The following is a 21250-nucleotide window of genomic DNA, read 5'->3' on the forward strand; positions in this document are numbered from 1 at the left end:
CTCAACCCTAGACCCTGATTACTGACAATAGAGACAATTAGACTGTTGAGTTTCTACAGGAATTTCTGCAAATCTACAGTAATGTACAGAAATATGACAAATTTCATAATTCAATAGCAATAATATTAAATGTAACAATTAAGCGTTGCTGAGGTTGGGGTCATTGTGAGGTAGGGTAATAAAATGGACAGTGTCACTATCTGATCTTTTCATTGGTGGCAGAGGATATCCTGCCTTGAGTAGAGGGACCCATGCTGATTGACCTGGTTCCTGTCAACAAGCCCTAAAAATACAGACATGACCGGAGTCTCAGGACGATTACAAAGAGGACCACACAGTCAAACCACAAATGATACTGTACAAAAAACAAACAAACAAAAAAAGCTAACAAAGGAAAATGAAAACAATTTGTTTTCATTGATTAAGTTATGTTGATAATTTCATTGATTCATTAGTCAGTCTCTCTGTACTAGATCAGTAACCTGCTCAGTCACTTCTCGCTAACAGAAAGCAAATACATTTTTTAGCAGTTGTTGCCAGAATGTGGCACACCATCCATGGGGCATGCTTTGTCACATCTATCACACAAAACGATACATTTCTAACACAAAAGTCCTCAGATGGTTCCCTGTCTCCAGCCTCAGGACCCTCTCTGTCTGCAAACGCATCCTGCCTAAACTCAGCTAAGTTACTCAGTGGGACATGCAGCCCTGGTCCTTAATGCTCCAATCATGCACCAATGTACAGTACATGATGTTCTGGAGTCTTTGCTCCAGCGTTCCAGGCATAGCAAGGTGCACAAACTCAACCTGAAGAATGGAAGGACACAGGACAGAGTGTGTGTGTGTGTATGTGTGTGTGTGTGTGTGTGTGTGTGTGTGTGTGTGTGTGTGTGTGTGTGTGTGTTAGTCAGGGAAATATACTGTGTTATGGAACTCACACAGTCAGACGTCCATGTTCCAAGACCTAATGTGAGGCCAGGCCACAGTGTCAGAGCTTCAAGGCTGTAGGAATACAACACTAAGCACATGGAACCAGCTGTTGGACTTCCAGGTCTACATTTCTCTGAAATGGACACGATCTGCCCTGTTAAGGCTGTAGAACAAGTCCTTCTTTAGACAATAACATTAAAATGTGTAATACTGACTCAATTAACAATCCCCAATTGAAAAAAAGTCTACAGATAAAAGACTACAGATAAAAACAAACATTTTGGCTAAATCTGGCACATTTACAGAAATGGTGATTAATGTGCATTGTTCCTATAATGAATAAACCTAATAAACGTAAAAGTAACATAAAGGACATAGAAATCAGAGTGTACTGTATTCAGTGAGTGTGCTAGGCTAGGCAGTAGTTGTGACAGGGCCTGGGAGCACTAGGAGCTGGCACCACCATTGGCGTGAACAGAGAAATGAATAAGATGTGTGTCCACAGGGCTGCCACTGTGCTCTGTGCCAGCTAGAGCAGACTGAGGATGAGCGGGGAGACGGTCTTGGCAGAGTTGGAAGGGTTAGATGATTGTCTGAGAAAATGTGTTGTAGTACTGTCATTTGAAACACTTCATCAAGGTTATGGTATTCTTATTGTGACAGATCTTGCCTGTTCAGTTTTGTCAAGGCAAATGCTGAGGCAATATTGGAGATTCTGTAAACAACAGCAAGGCAGAAATATTGAACAACTTAACTTGTAGAGATATAGTACAGTATGTATTTGAGTTGATATTGATGAGAATATCAAGTCCACATCATGACAAAGATCGCATTGTTTCTTGAAATGGTCCTTTACTGGCCCACTAAGAACAATAGGGCCAGTGGGTGTCACAATGTTACTGTTACTGCGGCCATGTTCACTCAGAGCCTGTTGAGACTGATGATGTCAACAATCATCATCATTCAGTAAAAACACAGTACACATTATGACAGTTCAGACTAGCATTCATAACCTCCACTCCATCTCCTCAATGATGCAATTATCAGTAACGGTTGAGAAATGTTCAAAATGGGTCGTAATTCATTGATCTCTAGCTCAATTGACTTTTCCTGAGATGCAAAAGCAAAAATCTACAATATGCACGTGATATAATCTATAGGGTAGCCTATTGTAGCAAGTGCTACTGTTTAGTGAATAGGAGAGGCACTGACTGACAACTGACCTCTGGCCACAGGCTTATCAGTCTAATCTGCTGGAGGAGACTTCAGACCTGGTTTAAAGGACATGTTGATTTATTGGCTAATGGCCAACCCTATTGCACTGTGAGAGCAGAATGTTTTCGTGGTGTCTACTAAACACAGACAAGAGGGTTATTAGGTAATACACAATACATGCACGCATGCACAGACACGCATACACACACACACACACACACACACACACACACACACACACACACACACACACACACACACACACACACACACACACACACACACACACACACACACACCATGTCACCTTGACATGCACACACTCACATATGAACACACACCCCTGCAGTGAGGGCTTCTTGCAGTTTTCTCAGGTCACAGTAGGAGCCTCTAGCTCCCTGCCTTCTGAGGCCCTGAGATAGCAGATGCCTCTCCCTCCTCCCCCTACATCTCCTTCACCTCTCTCCCTCCTCCCCCTACACTTCCTTCACCTCTCACCCACCTCCACCTCCTCCTGAGTTGACTAAGGATTGAGCAATAGATCTAGATAGAACACTGTAGATATTACACAAAGTATCTAGGAATAAGCATTACATAACCAAGTGTAAAAACAAGTCACCCTAAGTGGATGCTAGATTGACAGTGCATCCTTGATCTCTCATGCATGTTTTTAAGCGTAGGCCATTTCTAAGCTATTTTTAACCCTCTTAACTGTTATGCAACACACAACCCTTATCTTGACGATTTACAACAGGAGAGGGGCAAACAGAATGGAGTGAGACAAGATGAAGAATACAAAATATACAAAAAAGAATATAAAATATTGCTTTACAAGACAGGAAATACCCCAAATTACTCGATAATTTCTCTGTGTTACTTAATCTCAAGAACAAAAGTTGTATATTTGTATATAAACAGCAAAGGCTCCATCGTGGCTCATAGATTGATTTTACATTAAACTTTTTTTCATTTAAGTTTCCAGAAGCGATGATGACATTTTATGTTGAAAACACAGGTACTGTGTGGAACTCATAATATGTCCTTATAGAGCTTGGAAGAAAAGTCTGAGACTACACCACTATGTATCTGTTCCCTAAAAATAAGTTGTGACGTAGTGGGAAATGTTTCATATTGATAAGAAACTTAAATGACGACATAACACATCTGAGTGGAATCCAGATAAAAGAAACCATTAGACCTGCAGTCAAAACCCCGTATTTAGCGAACACTCACATACTGACACTGAGTCACAGACCTTTATTTTACTACAGTAACACAACCAAACACATATCCAGCCTGAACCCTGCCATAGTGATTGACTAGTCTTTCTCTGTCTAACCTCTCCCTGCCCAGTTGTAGAAGCTCCCTGTTTGTATTAGTCTTACACTATCCTCATCATCATTAGATATAACCCCAAGGGGCATGGCTGAGTGGCTCTTAAGGAGCCAGAATGTCAGGATTGTCCCTAGCATTAATATCCTGTGCCTCCCTGGGAGTAGTCACCTTCTGAGCCCAGCTAAAGAGATTGGGACCTGGGTTAGGAGAGGGAGTGTGTAAATTGCTGCACCCTGGGCTGTTTTTAGCATAACAGATGGCCCTGAGCCTTCACTGAGACAGCGCAATAATTGGGACAAAAATTAATGAGGGCAAAGCTGCTACTTCTGTTGCTTCATCATTAACCTGGGCTGCAAAATCAACGTAACAGGGATGGATATGCTGTATTTCATTTAACCTTTATTTAACCAAGTTGACCAGTTTAGGTCAAACAACCTCTGTCTGGGCTCTCCAGTAGCAGTCCTGTCAGTGTCAAGAATGGAGAAACTTTTCAGATGAGCCACACTAGCAGACTTAATGGCATCCAGTACAGACAGTGTCAGGCTAATGTCCTGGCTGTCACTGCAGTCAAGACAGTGAGATGACAGCCTGTCAATCAACCGCCTTGATATCTGTCTGCTTCCTTTCAACTTAACTAAAAGGAGAAAGAATACTTCTCTCATTATTCTGTCACTGAAAAAGACTATCATTTCCATATCACGCCTGTATTTCCTGGCCTGTAGAAGGTGTGAAAGAGGCCACACCTACTGCCTGTTGCTTCTTGACTGGATTTGAGAGCTCAAAGGTCAAAGGTTATTTAAGAGGAGGCATAAAGGTATCATAATCACAGTGTCAATGAGGGGAATGGTTTTACTCTGAAGATTCAATGGGGGCCTTTATTTTGCGGATACAGTCAGTTTCCCAGACACAGATTAAGCCTGCACTGAATCACACTTTTAATGGATACTCACCACTGAAGTTGCTTTTTAGTCTGTAAACTTAATCTACGTCCAGGAAATCAGCCCTCATTACACTGGTGAATAGTTATCATCCCATGGATATGAATAAAATACTCCATCCTGGTTTCCCTATGTCCCAGATTATTCTTATAAATTGACACATACAATTGGTGACATTCTATTATCACTTCCTTTATGTCACCTTCTGACTCACCAGCCAATCCAGTGGCCAGACTGTTAGTCACACAGAACTGAGAAAGAGCAGTTGGGAGACAGGGGGATCTTGAGCAATAATATGGGACCTTTTCAGTTATCAAGCTGATGTCCAGTTGGTCAACATTTTATGACAACATGCAGGGCTGAACTGACTAGACTACTACTGAATAGAATACTAACTAAATAGAGAATACAGAATTGAGTCACAAATGTAACCAGTGCAACCAAGCCGTTTCATTTTTAAATACATCACTCAATTGAACTAGAATCAACATTACTTGTCAACTGTCCATCACTTAATGTCCCTCATAATACATTTACTAAACAAAAACACTAATTCAAAAATAATGTGAAGATCTAAGGTCTATTTAAAAAGCTCAGCAGTTCCTACTGTAACAAAACCCCTGGTCTGAATGCAGTTAAATTAATGATTGACCAGAGAATATAGTTCAAAGTTCTGACTTCTGGTGTGGTGATTTAACAAGATGATAATTACCATAGGGGATGCTGGCCATATACACTCTCCCATTTAAACATAGGCAATACAGAGTGTGTTCATATGTTAAGGGTCGGACTGAGGGATAGACTCCCCATACCGGTACACATCAAATGTTCTTAAAGAGGTATCCTGCCCTCATACCAATTTCATGTTATGATGATGGTATCTATCTGGCACAGTCTGGCCTAATGGGACTAATTGGGCTATAGATGCTCACCTAAACCAGATGGTCTGACTGTATTGATGACTGTTGTAAACCAGCTCTTATAATTGTCTTCTTCTCGTTAATTCAGTAAGTCTCAGTCAGAACAAAAAGTAAACTATCATGTTTCTGTCATGTCATCTATAATAGGAGATGAGATAGAATGGTAATAGATGCCTACATGCCTTCTAAGAAGCATGTGACTATGTGTATAGCATAATCTTGTCTTTCTTCCTGGAGCACCAGCCATATGTGCAAGAGCTAGTGTTAGTGTATTAGTGTTTAATTCCCTCTGTGTGTCTAAATATAGTATGTGAGTGTTTATGACTGTTAGTGTGTGTGATGGCTTATGTGTGTCTTTTCTTTATTTGCCTGTCTGACTAAGTAGAGAAGCACAGAATCAGAGTGTGCTCTGATATGCTATGGGCTCCATATGGTTACAGTACATAATCCAAGATCATCACCATGATAGTGGCCAGCAGAGCTGCAGCAGGGATTTGTGAGATATTTTGGAGGAGGAAGAGGGCTTAATTTCTGTCAATCTCTAGAAAATGCACAGTGTTGATTATAATCTTGTTGGACCCAGTCTCAGTATGTTCACTATAACTCAAACATGTGTGATCTATTGTACACCTCAACTCAAACTTCTGCACAAAAATCCACATCAATGCATCATTTACATGAGAATGCCTCAATCAATCATGTGCATCTTAAGTGGCGGTTTTACCACCCTCACTGGGTATTTGGGTTGATCCCAAAAGCTGCAAAAAGATCAAGATGTGGTCTTCTAAACGTGGTCCCCTGTTCTGGACCATGTGGTAGGAGGTGGCAGATGGAGGCTCAGCTAGGCTAAGGTAAGAGTCAATTAGAGACAGAGGGAAGAAAGAAACGAGAGAGAAAGAGAGAGAGAGAGAGAGAGAGAGAGAGAGAGAGAGAGAGAGAGAGAGAGAGAGAAAGAGAAAGAGAGAGAGAGAGAGAGTCATCCTGGCTGTGTCTGGTCCCTCTGAGAGAGCAGATGGAGCTATGGCAGATGGGCTGAGACCAGGTGCATACTGTATGTAAGGGTCACAGCTCCCAGCACTCCCTCTCTCATCTTTGGCTGTAACATTTTCCTTTTTCCTCTCTATTTCTTGTGTGTGCGTGTGTGCGTGCGTGCGTGCGTGCGTGCGTCCGTGCGTGCGTGCGTGTGTGCGTGCGTCCGTGCGTGTCATACAAGGAGTGTTTCTGGGATTGTTGTGGAGAATCGTCCACTGTATGATGCACAATGAAAATATTCTTCATATTGTGATCCCCGAGGCATGTAGGAGTCAGTGGGAGTCAAGGGGGCGGAGACTTTCGGCGCACCCCCAATGACGCGCGGGATTCCCCCAACACACCCCTGGTCAAGGCACACAGGTAAAGGGGATAGAGGAATTAATGAGGAGGGAAAACAGACAAAGGAGGGAGACACATGGAAGCCAAAGAGAGAAGAGAAGTGTGAATGGAGTTGGAGACGGATGGAGAAGGAAACAAGTATAAACGAACAAAGGACGGACAGGAAGAGGAGGAGGGCCGGTGCACCCAGCTTATTCCCCGGACCGGTAGCAAACCGAGATAAAGAGACTGTCCATTTGATTTTTGTTTGATTGTTTGGTTACTATTTTATGCTTTAAACCCCGAGCTAGGTTTTGTTTTCCCCTTTATGAAAGCGGCAAGGGCCGTCTGTGAAAATAAAATTAAGTTAAGTTAAGTTAAAGGGAACTTTAATCAATACATTGTTTTGGGAACTTTAATCAATACATTTATCCCATCTTTCCAATCCTACCTGTACGTACATGTGGAGGCTTCTCGCCTTCGATACCCTGGAGAGTCTGCAGGGTTGTGTTACATCTCTGGACTGACTAGGATCAGGGATCACTCAATTTAATCAGTCGCTAATTAAATAAGAGAAGTTGGCCCACATAGTAGTTCAGGCCAGGCCACCATATGTTATCGTCAGGGAGGTAGTATGTTGGTAAACTCTGGACACCTGTGGAGGTGACAGGTGCCACGTCAATGTCAACACTAATGCATACACTGTTGGTGTAATAGGTGGGTAAATACTATTATTCACCAACAAAGAAAAACATGTGTTACAACCCACAACAGCCCTACATCCTAGAGGAGACAGTTTCACTGAGGGTGCACTTTATTTCATTGCTTCAAAGTGCTTTTGTACGGGCTGTAAATGTGTTACAGAGCATAACATTTGAAGAAAAACACTAAAACAGGTCAAAGTGATTTCTGGGTCGAACCGCAGGCAGGCCGATCACGTTCCCTGTGACCATTGACAACTTGAGAGGACAAGAGAATCAGCCACAACATCAGTGTACACCCAGGTTCCGGACATGTGATAGCCCTTACTCCGGCTCTTTCCTTGACAGTGATGAATGCTGTGTTTTGACCTATATAGACACACACATAAGCAAAATGATTATGGATTCAACAGCACGGTAAGTGTTTGGGTATTCCTGGTGTTCCATTATGTTGTCAGTGCTCAGCAGCATAGAGGGAAAAGTCATGAAGCAGGCAGAATATGTACAGTAGCATATACATTCTCCTAGTGCTATCGATCCCCGGTGAGACGGTTGTAGTACTGGCACCAGTTCAGTTACCGGGCAAATTGGGGACAGTCTCCTTCGGTTTATGGCTCAATTCTAGACTTGCTGGGTCAACACATCTCTAGTATTACAGACTAAATCAATCTCATAACACACTCATGGAACAGATAACGCCTTTGACAGGTGTCAGAAAATCTGTGTCATGATCAGTCAACTGACAAAAGCCAGACACATAGAAAAAAGCATTGGGCAGATTTTATCTTTCCATGTGGTTTATCATTCCATGTGGTTGAATACAGAATGTGTTCATCTCACATTATGTTGAATTTTGAGGGAGCATCATCAGACAATAGCTAACCATTTGAAACAGTCATCTGCAAAATCTGTGATGTGACTAATTTTCCTCTCTCTTTGTTTCTGTCATCAAATCAAATCATGTTACACTGATAGGTTTCTGATTGTGTCAGTTAGGGGACAGTTCACTCACATTCCAATTTGTGCTCAGCATTTCTTTACCCTGAAAGTAGGGATAAGGCTCCAAACCACCATCATTGTTAGTGACTTTGTGTCCTAGATAGCTAACGTTAGCACCATCATTGAAATTACCATTGAAACCTACAATATCTCTTCTAGTGAGAAAGTGAGGTGAATTGCTGACTGAGATTACCCCTCATGCATGCACATCACTGCTGACCACAGAATGTGATTGTGTGCCTGTCACTGACCTGGTCAGGTCAAGGTCCAGGAGGAGAGTTGGACCTTGGGCAGATTATGGGATCCTCATGATTACACTCACAAACCTGACAACCCACTCACCACAACAAACATTTTCTGAGCTATGACATCAATTCTATTGGTAGTGAGTAAAAAATGCATGGATAAGAATGTGCAATAACCACTAAACTGTATGAAAGATTTCAATAATGTTGATATAAGGTTTAAATGTAAATGAGCAGAAATACTATCAACAGCCTCCTCTTGACAGTTGTGTATTACCAACCAATGAGCTTCTAAGTTCACGCTTAAGGATTCCAGTGTAATTGGATGTAGTCAATAATTGCAGAACTCACTAACAGACATTTACTACCATCAACGTCCTGAAGTCAACACATATTTTGATATCTGGTAACGGGGTCAGCCACTAATCCTCCATTCACTCATCATTCTGCAGTCAGGGGTGGGCACCTTACATTTACAGTATAGCCTTTTCCCAGGCTTGACACCTAAGTCTGCCTAAGATCCACACTAAAGATAATGGGTTGTGAGGTGAATATTGCCATATGCCATACGGTGACATAGAATGCTAGTCTCATCATCTTCTCTCTTTGCCATGGTTCCTGATAATGCGGTGGGGAAGAGATACACCATTGTTAAATTGTAGTGGGGGTCATTAGTGGCGTAGCACGCTAAGCACATACAGTAGGTAGGGGTTTATTCCCTGGACACCACCGCTGCACTCCAAAGGCGCCGCCGCACCGTATACGCGGTGAAGTACTGTCGAAAGCCACCACATGGTGGTGAGAGGAACTGTGAAGGATGTTTGAAAAGAGAATGGTTTGCCTTATCAGATAGATTGGCAAAATCAAGTTTATTATAGCAGCACATGAATTACAGAGATGAAGAGTGGAAATGGTTTAAATATCAGGTTATTTTAAGGAGGACCAAGCAATAGGACCAACTCCTATCTACTCTCATACCATCATCACGCATTCTATCATAGTGCAGAGAAGCGGGGGAAATGTTTTAGCGAAATTATATTTTGTGGGAGGGTGCTGCCTAAAATGCTGTGAGGGGGGTGATGATGTCTTTGAATGAACCTTAATTTAGAAATAATTAATGTCTTCATGGATACTTCATAAAATGATGTCAGACAAGGAATATATGTGGCCATGTGTCCGCGAAATTGCATATTAATTAACTCACAGGATATAATGTTTCTCAGTTGATTCCGCGCATTTCAGCTATATGGACATAAATATGTTCAACGTGAACGTGAGCGGTGCCAGAGTGGAATGTTGACATGTGAAAAATCAAGGTTATTATAGCACCTCATGATTTGCAGATCACGCATTCTCTCAGAGCGCAGAGAAACAGGGGGAAATGTTTTAGCACAGTCTAACATGAATAAGCGCGAGTTGGCTTTAATAATGTAACAGAATGAGTGGGATTGAGTCTGGATAGAAAAGTAGGGATCCTTAGAAGGGAGAGAGCATGCTGGATAAATTGTCACACCTTTGTTTGTTGATCTGAAACGAAAAGGTTACCCTCAAGAAAAGATTACCCTCCCCCAACATTACATCAGCCTAACTTTGACTTAAGTCTGTAAATAGAGACGCGCCAAAAGAGAGATTTGTTTTGCTTGGATCTCTGTTGTAATGACACCGGTCTGATACAGTTGAGAACAACTATCACCAGTAGGCTAAATCTAGATTTTCGTTAAAACATGGAGCAAATAAAATACTATATTGTAATCTTGTTTTGTGCACACATTTTTTATCATAATGTCATTGCCTATTTGGGAGGTGCCAATGGAGAACGGAGAAGTGTCACGGACAGGATCAACGAGTCCTTGCGCTCACCAAGAGCCCAACCTCCCGGGCTGTTTTTGTAGTGTACAGTACATGGATGCACTGTATGCCTTATGTATGACCTTAAATAAACACTTTTCTGCATTTTTATTTCTGCTTCAGTTTCATTCTTTATGGAAATGTCATACACAATGTGCAATAAACTCACAAATAATAATAACTTTGGTTTTCACTTTACTTGTAGGCCTACTGCACTACACTAGCACGTATGTCTCGAATATCAAATACAAATATTTCATCACCATGTCTTTCAACAATCTAGATTAAATAGATGTGTTTACGGTTAAAAGATTAATTTTAGAATAATAGCTTTTGCCAACCAGTTATTAGGAGATACATATAAAACTATTGTCTTTTAAACATATCTTTACCATTCAATATATCACAAATATCAGTTGCTCCACCTGAATAGCAGGCCTACCACTTTGATTAGTGTTAATGTTTGGAATGTTGCATGCGGCATATTCACAAATTTAATTCAAATGTATTTAATACAGTATGTGTTAATATTTGGAATGTCACACACAGCCCTACCCACTGATTTACAAAGCACAATTGTCCACAATTGTAGACATGAAGACATGATCTGTTCTAAATTTAGGTTTATCCAAGGACAGTACGGGCAGTAAAACTGCGAAAATATAGTTACAAATTGTGAAAAATGCAAGGTGTATATGCTACTCCGCCTCGCATTACGTTGCTCTGTCACACTCCGACCCTCAACATATCTTGCATGTCATCCCTCCTCTCTATCATCCATCATTCTGTCAATCTCTCTACTGTCTCTATCCCAATGAAGCAGAAATGCCTTAAAAAAGTTATTTTAAAATAAAAAATAAAATAAATGTGGTGTTCAGCCCTCCAGCCAAGCAGAAAGCCACATGTTGGGTATTGTTAAGGTGAAAGGTTGGAGGGTAAGGGTTGTTAGGGTTAGGGTTAACCTGTGACCTGTTGACCTCTAACCCAGGCAGACAAGTTAAGTTCTGACACTTAAACCAAACATACTGTATCTCTGTCTCCATGCAGGCATTAACACATATACGCGCATACTGGGCACACGCATGCGCACACACACGCACACGCACACGTACACACACACACACACACACACACACACACACACACACACACACACACACACACACACACACACACACACACACACATACACCACACACACACACACACACACCTCACACACACACACACACACACACACACACACACACACACACACACACACACACACACACACACACACACATATGAATGGATAAGAGGTCTGATGTAGCCCCCTCCAGCTCCAGCTTGTTAACATTCCGCTGAGTTAAAGAGGCGGGGGAACAGGGACCACCCGAAGGTTCTGCTTTGCGTCATTGAAGCCGACAGCCAACACGTGTGTACTCTGGATCAGACACATAAACACACCTAAACATGACGACAGGAAAACAAACAAACAAAGCCTGAGAGAAGGAAGGGAGAGAGAGAGAGAGAGAGAGAGAGAGAGAGAATTATGAGAAAATGAGTCCCTGCCAGTCTGATTCTACAACAGTGCGTTTTGGCCAAAGTAAATAAAAGGTTTTGATCATCTTGGCCAGGATGAAGCTCATACTTGGTCAAAATGCTGCTTCTTATGCTGATGATATGCTGACACACACACACACACACACACACACACACACACACACACACACACACACACACACACACACACACACACACACACACACACACACACACACACACACACTACTGACATCGTATTCCACTGCATTACTGTATGCTTACTGGCCTCTTAAATTGAGCCATGCAATTCTTCAATAATTGATTACCTCATTTACAATAACGCCAATGTCATGTGTACCAACTCATTAGTTAATGAGAATGTATGGTATCCATACTAAACTGTGCTGGAACGCTGCCAGGAGAGAGTGAGGAAGCCTTCGGAACTGCGTCACTCACTGCAGTAATTTCCAAATCACTGTTGTTTGCCAACAGTGAATTTCCAGTCGATGATGGTTGAATCATTTGTTGTGATCAACTCATATTCTGTTTATTATTCACATGCACTGTATCCCAGTTTAAAGCATCATCAAGCAACCAAGCAAGCCTTTCAATTAAATGTGTTTGGATTATAGCAATGTCATCTGATATTTGGATGTATTGTATTGTCAGGTGGGGTGTCCCTTCGGGACTTGAATCAGTAAAGACAGCAATAGCTGATTATCCATTATCTAAGCCCTCAAAAATGATCTACAATAATCTATACTCTATATTGATTTTAGATCAGCAGCCATCAATGCCAGATAAAGATACCATCAAAAACCAATCTATGAGATTTCTGTTTATCTTGTGTTTGCTATGAGTAATAACATACTGTTTATGCTCCTTGTTTATTATTAGTTAATTTGCCTCATCAAAGATACGATCATTCACATGCTGAGTATGAGCAGCAAGATGAACTCAGTGTTAACTCTGTAACAAGGACACTGCTGTGTTAAAGGATGTTTGATGATTGATCTCATATATCTCTCTCTCTCTCTCTCACTACTAAAAAACAAGTGATTCAACTTTTAATGGAAAAACACATCGAAACTTCATCACACAAGTCTCAGCGTCCTGGTTCAGATCAGCCCGACTCCCATCATCTCTGGAAATCCTTCATCCTTTCATTTCATGAAGGCTTTCAGAAGAGGCAGGGTGAAAAAAGGAGCAGCTAATGAAGTTTAAAAATAAACCCTGGGTGTGAGAGAGACATACACTCACTTCTATGATGCTGCAAGGCCTTCACAAGAGAGTCATTTTACCACCTGTTGGCTAGAGGCAGTAAAGGAGGAACCACCTTGCATTTACCATCTCCCTGCTTATTTGGCCAACAGAACCTTAATTACTAACATTATAAACTATTATGGAAATACACTTGACAGCGAGAAAGCATATAAGAAAGCATATAAGAATTGGACGAATATGATTGAAACACAGAGCAGCAAACTGGTGGTACAAGGTGGCCAAATCTGTCTGGTGACATTGTGGGTGTTGATGTTTAATGTTGTCCTTCAGGGTGGGTCACCCTCCCTCGCCCCGGCACATTGTGACACCTTGTGATCGTACTGATGAGAATGAGTCACACTCCATCTCTCACAGACCAGACAAGATGAGTTCTCAGGGTTTTCATTCGAGCAGTACAGTTTCACTGGCCATGGAAACAATCACTCACTCATACTAAATAAATCATTTTCTGCTAATCTCTGCAGTATTATTTGCCTCCCACTATACATGTCCCTCCTCCCCAGAGCTACTGTAGGTACTGCAAAGTGCATCTCAGGCTGTGTATGTAAGTAGTGTTTCACCCACTATCATTACTGCATATAGTAAAGTGCTCATTCCATGCCCCAGTGTTATTGTGGAACACTCAGTGAAAGAGTCTGCATGGCTGTAAACAACAACTAGTCAACATTAGTAATAAACTGAAGTGTCCTCTGGGAAGTGAATCAGAGTTAGACCAGTTCTAGACTAGGCTGTATGGTTATAGAGATGGTGATCAGCCCCCCATACAGTACATACAGTAACCAGAAAACACATCAGTCAGGAAAGCAACACACACACACACACACACACACACACACACACACACACACACACACACACAGCTCAGTCACTACTAGCACATGCTGGAAAACTGTGTGGAAACCAACACCTGCTGCTGTACTGTAAGTACAGTGGGACATCCAGAGGTGTAATCCAACCCACAACATAGAAACTCTACAGCCACACCAGTAACCAATACACTTTAGTGTCTGGTCTCTCTTACCTCCTGCCAAACAGTTTGAGGCCGGTGAATGTCTTGCTGGGTCTTCTGCCGGCACCGGGGTGCTCCCTGTCAGGTAAAGAGGCGGACGGCAAGTCTGAGTTGGAGGACGAGGCGGAGGTGGAGGTGACCGCATCCTCTCCTTCCCTCAGGGTGCCGGGGTTCGAGAGTGCCCCCACCAGCCCAGGGCCTGGCCCCACCCCCTGGTCATGCTGTTGCTCCATAGCTGCCCTCTCTCTCCCTCTCTCTCTCTCTCTCTCTCTCTCTCTCTCTCTCTTTCAGTTGGATTAAAAGGTGCTCCCAAAGTCACAAAGTCCTCATGGCTGTAGCCACGGTAAATGTCACCACAATAACAACAACACTAATCCTCACTTGTAAACACCAATGTGAAAGTAAACAAACAATCTAGCAGAGCGCTAAACCCACCTCACCCCTCCCACCCTCCTAAGAGAAGAGGAAAGAGCAAAGTCAGGGAGGGCTTGCTTGCTCGGTCACTCTCCCAGCTCCTGCTGGTTAGCCTCCATGTAGAATTAGCTTCCCATTCTGGTCGAGCCAGAGGTAATCCTTTCAGCCATGTCCTGCATTCCTCGTTGTCTCTCTCCCCCTCTCTGCTCCCCTTCTCTCTTCCTCAACTTCCACCAACCACGCTTCTTTAGGAAGTTGAGTCCCGCCGCTGCTACCGCTGCTCTTCAACATCCAAGTGTCTGATCCATTGGCTTCAGGCAAGGGTTGTGTCTTCTAGCCGGGTTGTTGTTTTGTTCACTCCCTCTCTGCTCCCTCCCTCTTCTTCTCTTCTCTTCACTCCCCCCCTCTGGTGAGAAGCTCGGTCTCCTGTTTCTCTCCTTCTCTGCTGTCAGTTCTTCACCTTCTCTCCCTGTCGCTCACACTCAATTGCACTCTCACACACATACACTCACACACACACACACACACACACACACACACGGCTCAGCCGGCTCCCTCTCTACGGGACTGCTCCACTCCAGGAAGTGTCAAACCCAGTAGAGAGGCACGCGTAGGACCCCAAACATAGGTGCCTGTTCAGATGCCTGACTGTTTTTCCTGTCTTTCAGTGTATAGCTTGTACTCTCTTCACTCTATCCTATTTTTGGTAGCTGTCTCCCAAAAAGCTCTCTATTTTACCACAGCTCCTCCACATACACTTTTCCTTCCTCCCTCCCCCTCTCTCTCTTTCCCTCCCTCTCTTATTCCCTCTCTCCCTCGCTCCCTACGCCCCTCCCTCCTTTTTCTTTCCCTCTCTCTCTAAATAGATCAGCCCGAGGTAGAAAGCAGATGCATGGCCATCCACTGGTGGGTCATTAGAAATACATGAGAGAGGGAGGAGAGCGGGAGGAGGAGGAGGAGAGCAGAGCGCTGCACACTCCTCTGTACATCCCAAAGTGGGAGAAGATATGGCAGGCTCAACCCTGAACCCTGTCAGTGTGGAAGTGTGTGTGAGCTCCAGGCTTCCTTCCTTCCGACAAACACAGCCAGCCTGCTAGTTCCTGCTCAGACTGACTCTGCCTCTCTTGTAAAACTCCAGCAGCCTATATGCTGTGTTTTTTTCTTCCTCTGTGTGCTCATGTGTGTGCTAACAAGAGCAAAGCCACAGGCAATTAGCAGAACCAGGAGCACAGTGATACAGGGTTGGGCTCAGAGAGAGAGACTGTCCCATACAGCTGCCCTTTGTCCCTAGAAACACACACTGAGTGGGGGATATATGAGGGCAGCAGCAGACCCAGAGTAAAATCTAACACCCTCTCTGGATCTCATTCTCAGTATGCACATGCAGTACAGTTTGACCAATGATACAATTTCGGATATACTGGCAGGCACCATTGTTTTTTGCAGTCACACTTCATGTAACCACTGTGTGTACGTGATAGTGTGTGGTTATTTATGTGTGTAAGTGATAGTGTGTGATTATTTGTTTGTGTGTGTGTGTGTGTGTGTGTGTGTGTGTGTGTGTGTGTGTGTGTGTGTGTGTGTGTGTGAGTGTGTGTGTGTGTGTGTGTGTGTGTGTGTGTGTGTGTGTGTGTGTGTGTGTGTGTGTGTGTGTGTGAGAGAGAGAGAGAGAGAAAGAAGAGAGAGAAAGAGAGAGAAAGAGAGTGAGAGAGAGACTTTTGATGCTTTTTTACTGAGACATCGTCACTTAAAAAATATCACACAGATTATTATTATGACACCTACAATCCCCCAACCCTTTTACCCTTTAACAAACTATTGTAATGAGTGAGAGAGAGAGACAGAGAGAGAGAGAGAGAGAGAAAGGAGAGAGGGCCATGCCATGCATTGAGTTTTTTTAATAGGGTAGTGTGCAGCAGAGGAAGACATGTGCTTCGGGCATCTTGGGTTCTTATTGATTTCCACCACAAGTGCTTGCTTGCTGTGTGTGTGTGTGTGTGTGTGTGTGTGTGTGTGTGTGTGTGTGTGTGTGTGTGTGTGTGTGTGTGTGTGTGTGTGTGTGTGCGCACGTGCTTATGTGTGTGCATGTGTGTGTGTGCATGTGTGTGTGTGTGTGTGTGTGTGTGTGTGTGTGCGCGTGTGTGTACATGTGCGGGTGCGTGTGCATGCGTGTGCGTGTGCCTGTGCGTGTGCGTGTGTGTGTGTGTGTGTGTGTGTGTGTGCGTATTCTCAGTGTATAAGAGTTTCCAGCTTTGGCACCTCTGCAGCATGTTCGGTTGTCAGCCTACTCAAACATTAAATAAAGACGGGTTAAGAGCCCACGCCATTCATCTGGTACGGCTCAACGACACACTACATAGAGCACTGCAACAAGACCTGACACTCCAGCTGGGACTCTTTAACAAACTCCAAAATCCCTGAATCCATTTTTGGGTCTGTTGTTTATGACTGGAGCACAATTTGCACCCTGTCTAATCAAGATATGTCATATGTATATAATGCAGTAATGTAGCATTTTCTATCATGACTTATCAATGGAAATTACTGTTTGGTGTTTCCCACATCCTGGTAGTAAAAGACATCACCAAGCCTCTCTACTACATTAGCTATTAGCACCTAATTGAGATGATTGGAGGAGGGAGTTCGCCCACCATCACTTCGGGAAATGAGCGGATAAATGACGGTGTTGCCAGAGAACCTGGACTGATGCCATTGGTGACTCCCCACTGTACAAGAGAGGGAAAAGCTCCTAGGCTCCTCTCTGTCTGCTTGGAAGCAAATTTCACACACAGACATCTCCAGTCCTGTTTACTCTTCTATTTATCCTTGATGGGAATATCTTTACTGTAAACCATGTATTAATATGGTTTGGGACTCACTGTTTCCTGCTGTGTTAATAATGATGTAGAAAATGATGTAGTAAACGATGTAGAAAGTCATCCATTAGAAGCTGATTCCAAGTCCAGCATATTTTACCAAACCACACATTCTCTCCTGGCTCTCCTCTCTAATCAGTCTAATCAATCACAAGGTTTTAGAGCGCCCTCTCTGCATTAATAATGCATGACAGGCAAGGAGGGGAGAGTCACACAACACCACAGTACAGAGAAACACTCTTATAAAGACTATTATCCTGAAGCCAGGTGGACAGAGATATGCATTTTGCATTTGCAGGCAAACAAAGAGAAAGAAGAGGAAGTTATGTGTCTACTCAGCATGTGACATCACCCATAGCTCCAGGGGTGGGGCTCAGTGACAGTGAATGACAGCAATTCCAGACTGATGGGACTACTGGGAGAGGGGCATCAGAGCATGGCATGTGTGTGTGATTGGGTGAGTCTCTGGTCTGCCCCTTCCCCTCTCTGCCCCCCTCCTCCAGTACATAGGCCATACTTTGTCACAGCCACAGCCCTAATGGAGCACGCACCACAGCTATAACAGGATCAATTAGGGAACCATAGGTCCAGGATGTGAGGATGCTGGAAAAGGTCTCTGTCCTTTAATCATTGAATCATTGAATAATGATGGCTCTGGTCTCCCTGCTTATCTGCTCTGCTGCCACATCATCATGCCTCTATTGCATTATCGTGGTGGCCTGCTTCTGTCAAGCAGAGGGACCTACATCCCCACTGCTGCTGCTGCTACTAGATGGGTCATCTCCTGGCCTTACAGCTGCTCTGTACCATCACTGTCATACAATTTCTAATCAATATTCAATAGTTAGTCGATATTTCATGTGATATACATCTGTCCAACTATTTTTAAGGTTGTGAGGTAGAATCACTAGGAAAATCAAATATCCAACTGTGTGACAGTTATCTTTCAGAAGGCTCTATAATTGGGCCCTCTGGTTGGTCATTAGATTAGTAGCCAATAAGGGGTTGGAGTTTGGGGTTGGGGAGGGCCATACAAGCCTGCAGTGCATGCTGGGGATACAGGCTATGTTGGAAATGGCATACTTCCATAATGTTTAGGAGGCATAGCAAGTATGTGTTGCCACCTAGAATGCTCGAAAGACCTGGATAACAGCCCTGAAATGTTTAATCTGGGATATAAAATGTTAAGTACTGATGCAGTAAGCAAATATTTAGTATGTAGTAGCTGATTGGGAACACAGCCAAGAGTGAGGGGAGAAGTGGTCATGGAGCAGGACAGGACTCCACAGGTGGAGTTGACAGAGGAATGTGGAGGGGGGGCAGCCACGTCACTGGGGGAGCCTCTGGAGCTGAGGAGTTTAGGGGGAGGGTCGGATTTTGAGCATTGAACAGACACTTGGACTGCTGTTGGGATAACATCAGTACAAGCCAGTTGAACAGATAACAGAGCTTTGGCCACTCTAATACATTAATATACAGTATGCAACACTACATCATACCACAACACATGATCTGTAGTAAATAGAAGGGTTGCATTTGGGGAGTGTGGCTGATACCGAAGTGTGGACAGGTAAACAGATCAAATGTATGGTGCGAAGTCAACCCAAACATTCCACTCCTCTAGGCAGGATAGGGTGAGAGCAGAGGTGTGCCCCCCTCTCTAGGCAGGATAGGGTGAGAGCAGAGGTGTGCCCCCCTCTCTAGGCAGGATAGGGTGAGAGCAGAGGTGTGCCCCCCTCTCTCAGTCCTCTAGGCAGGATAGGGTGAGAGCAGAGGTGTGCCCCCCTCTCTCAGTCCTCTTGTCACTTTCTACTACAATACTGTCCCATGGCAGGAAGGAAGTGATGTCATCAGCGGGGGAGTTCTCACAATTACAGTTGAACCGCAAACAGCGAGCTGCTTCCTGCTATTCTTCCATTAGCTTTTGATTTGTTCCTATTTCTCTCCATCAGTTCTGTTACAAGGGGGGGGGGGGGGTATCAAAACATCTATACACACTGCATGGTTTCAACTGTCAACAGAGTAGAGGGTCAAAAACAACTCGGAGAGAATTGAGATAATAAGACTGTTCCATCGGCATAATAGACTGTGAATAACCAAACCTTAAATCCCACAGCTTGACAACTTTTTAAATCAATAGCAATCACTTGTATTCATGCATAATGATCAACCTATGTATCAGATTTTCATTTTCTTAATTTGATGCAGATTGTACCAGAATGATTAATTGTAGTAGCAAAACCTTAACAGGAGGTAATTATATCATAGATCAAATTATGACATTTGAATTGCATTGTGTTCATACTAGAAGAAAAAGCTAAAACAGCCAAAACACTGCCCACAGTCTGCTTGCATCAATTCATCCATTACTGAGTGTGTCCTTATACTACCCTGCTCTGCCCATACTGAAAAACAAAACACTGTGTATTGATATCAAATGCCCTTCCACCATCAGGACATTAAAGCTATCAAGAAAATAAAAAGGTGCAGGTGCTTGTAAGTCAGAATACTGTAGTGCATTAAACGGGTAAATCAGGTTTAATTCCATCCCTCATTAGGCCAAGTGGGGTGGAAGCGCTGTATGAGCAGAATAACAGCTGATGTGAGCAAGGGCAGGCTGGAGAGAGCTGAGGCTTTTTACACCATACTGTTGTAACTGAAACAATCAGCTATTGGCACCTGGGCTCTGCCAGAAAGGTCGGTAAGAATGTACTTATGCCAACCGGTACAATGTATTACAATGAAGTCATAATACACTGTAGAACTCCTCAAGCACTTATAACCCCTTCATAGCATTTGAGTAGCATACTGTATAGACAGTTCAGAGGTCTGTGTGTTTTGTTCTGTAACAAAAGCATAAGGAGGAATGGAGGGGCAAGGAGAGTGAGGAGGCGAATGTACAGAGAAAAGGAGACTGAGGAGAGAAGGCCAGATGGCCTAAGGGTGGGAGGGAGGGAGGAGTGCAGAGCATAGAACATCGAGGAACATCTTGAGTCACTTGCATCAGATAGAATATCCAATCAAATTGCCATTGAACTTCCATTCAAAGGTAGATGTGTTTCAGACAAAACAAAACGTTGCCACTACATGTAGACTACAAAGAGTGGCTTTGACTATACATGACCATAACCCAGGTGTAACAGACACCCATAGGAGACACTAAACAAATAAGAGGTTTAGGGCGCCGCCTCATGGATATGTTGTGCAACTGAAGTAGTGGATATCACTCTTGTGCAAAATGGTTATGAAGACAGAAGGCACTGCAGTCACAGAGGTACATCAGGGAAACAAGTGATGCATTTCCACACCGAAATAAACATAATTATAAGATGAAGTGAAAAGTAAACAATGACATCTGGCAAAATTAAACTGTAAGGAGAGAGAGTGAAATGCAACAAACTGCTATTTTTTCCATCACAGCAGTGACAGTTCAAAACCAAACCCCCAAAAAATCCCTGAGATGCAATGTAATCTTAAAATATCACAATGCCAGTACTGCATGACATGCAGTTTGTATCTCTAGCAATGCAGTAGAGCCCTTGGTACAGTAACTACCATCTCAACTATCATTTTTACAATTAATAACATTTGATAAGCCTATCTTCATCCAGATCATCAACAGTCAAATGCTCTTGGACAACATTCTGGAATGTCATA

The 21250-nt window shown here is 43.2% G+C and overlaps 1 protein-coding gene across 2 annotated transcripts in view; it reads right to left on the bottom strand.

Moving 5' to 3' along the window:
* dgkza (diacylglycerol kinase, zeta a) overlaps positions 1 to 15269 on the bottom strand; it is a 76862-nt gene extending 61593 nt beyond the window's left edge. For both annotated transcript variants that reach the window (XM_083697380.1, XM_083697379.1), the window contains exon 1: positions 14316 to 15269. In XM_083697380.1, coding sequence (XP_083553506.1) covers positions 14316 to 14536 — 221 coding nt within the window. In that variant the 5' untranslated portion in view covers positions 14537 to 15269. The remainder of the gene's footprint in view (positions 1 to 14315) is intronic.
* Between the last annotated feature and the right edge of the window lie 5981 nt (positions 15270 to 21250).

This window comes from Argentina silus (genome assembly GCF_951799395.1).
Source record: "Argentina silus genome assembly, chromosome: 2".
In the NCBI taxonomy this organism is placed as follows: Eukaryota; Metazoa; Chordata; class Actinopteri; order Argentiniformes; family Argentinidae; genus Argentina; species Argentina silus.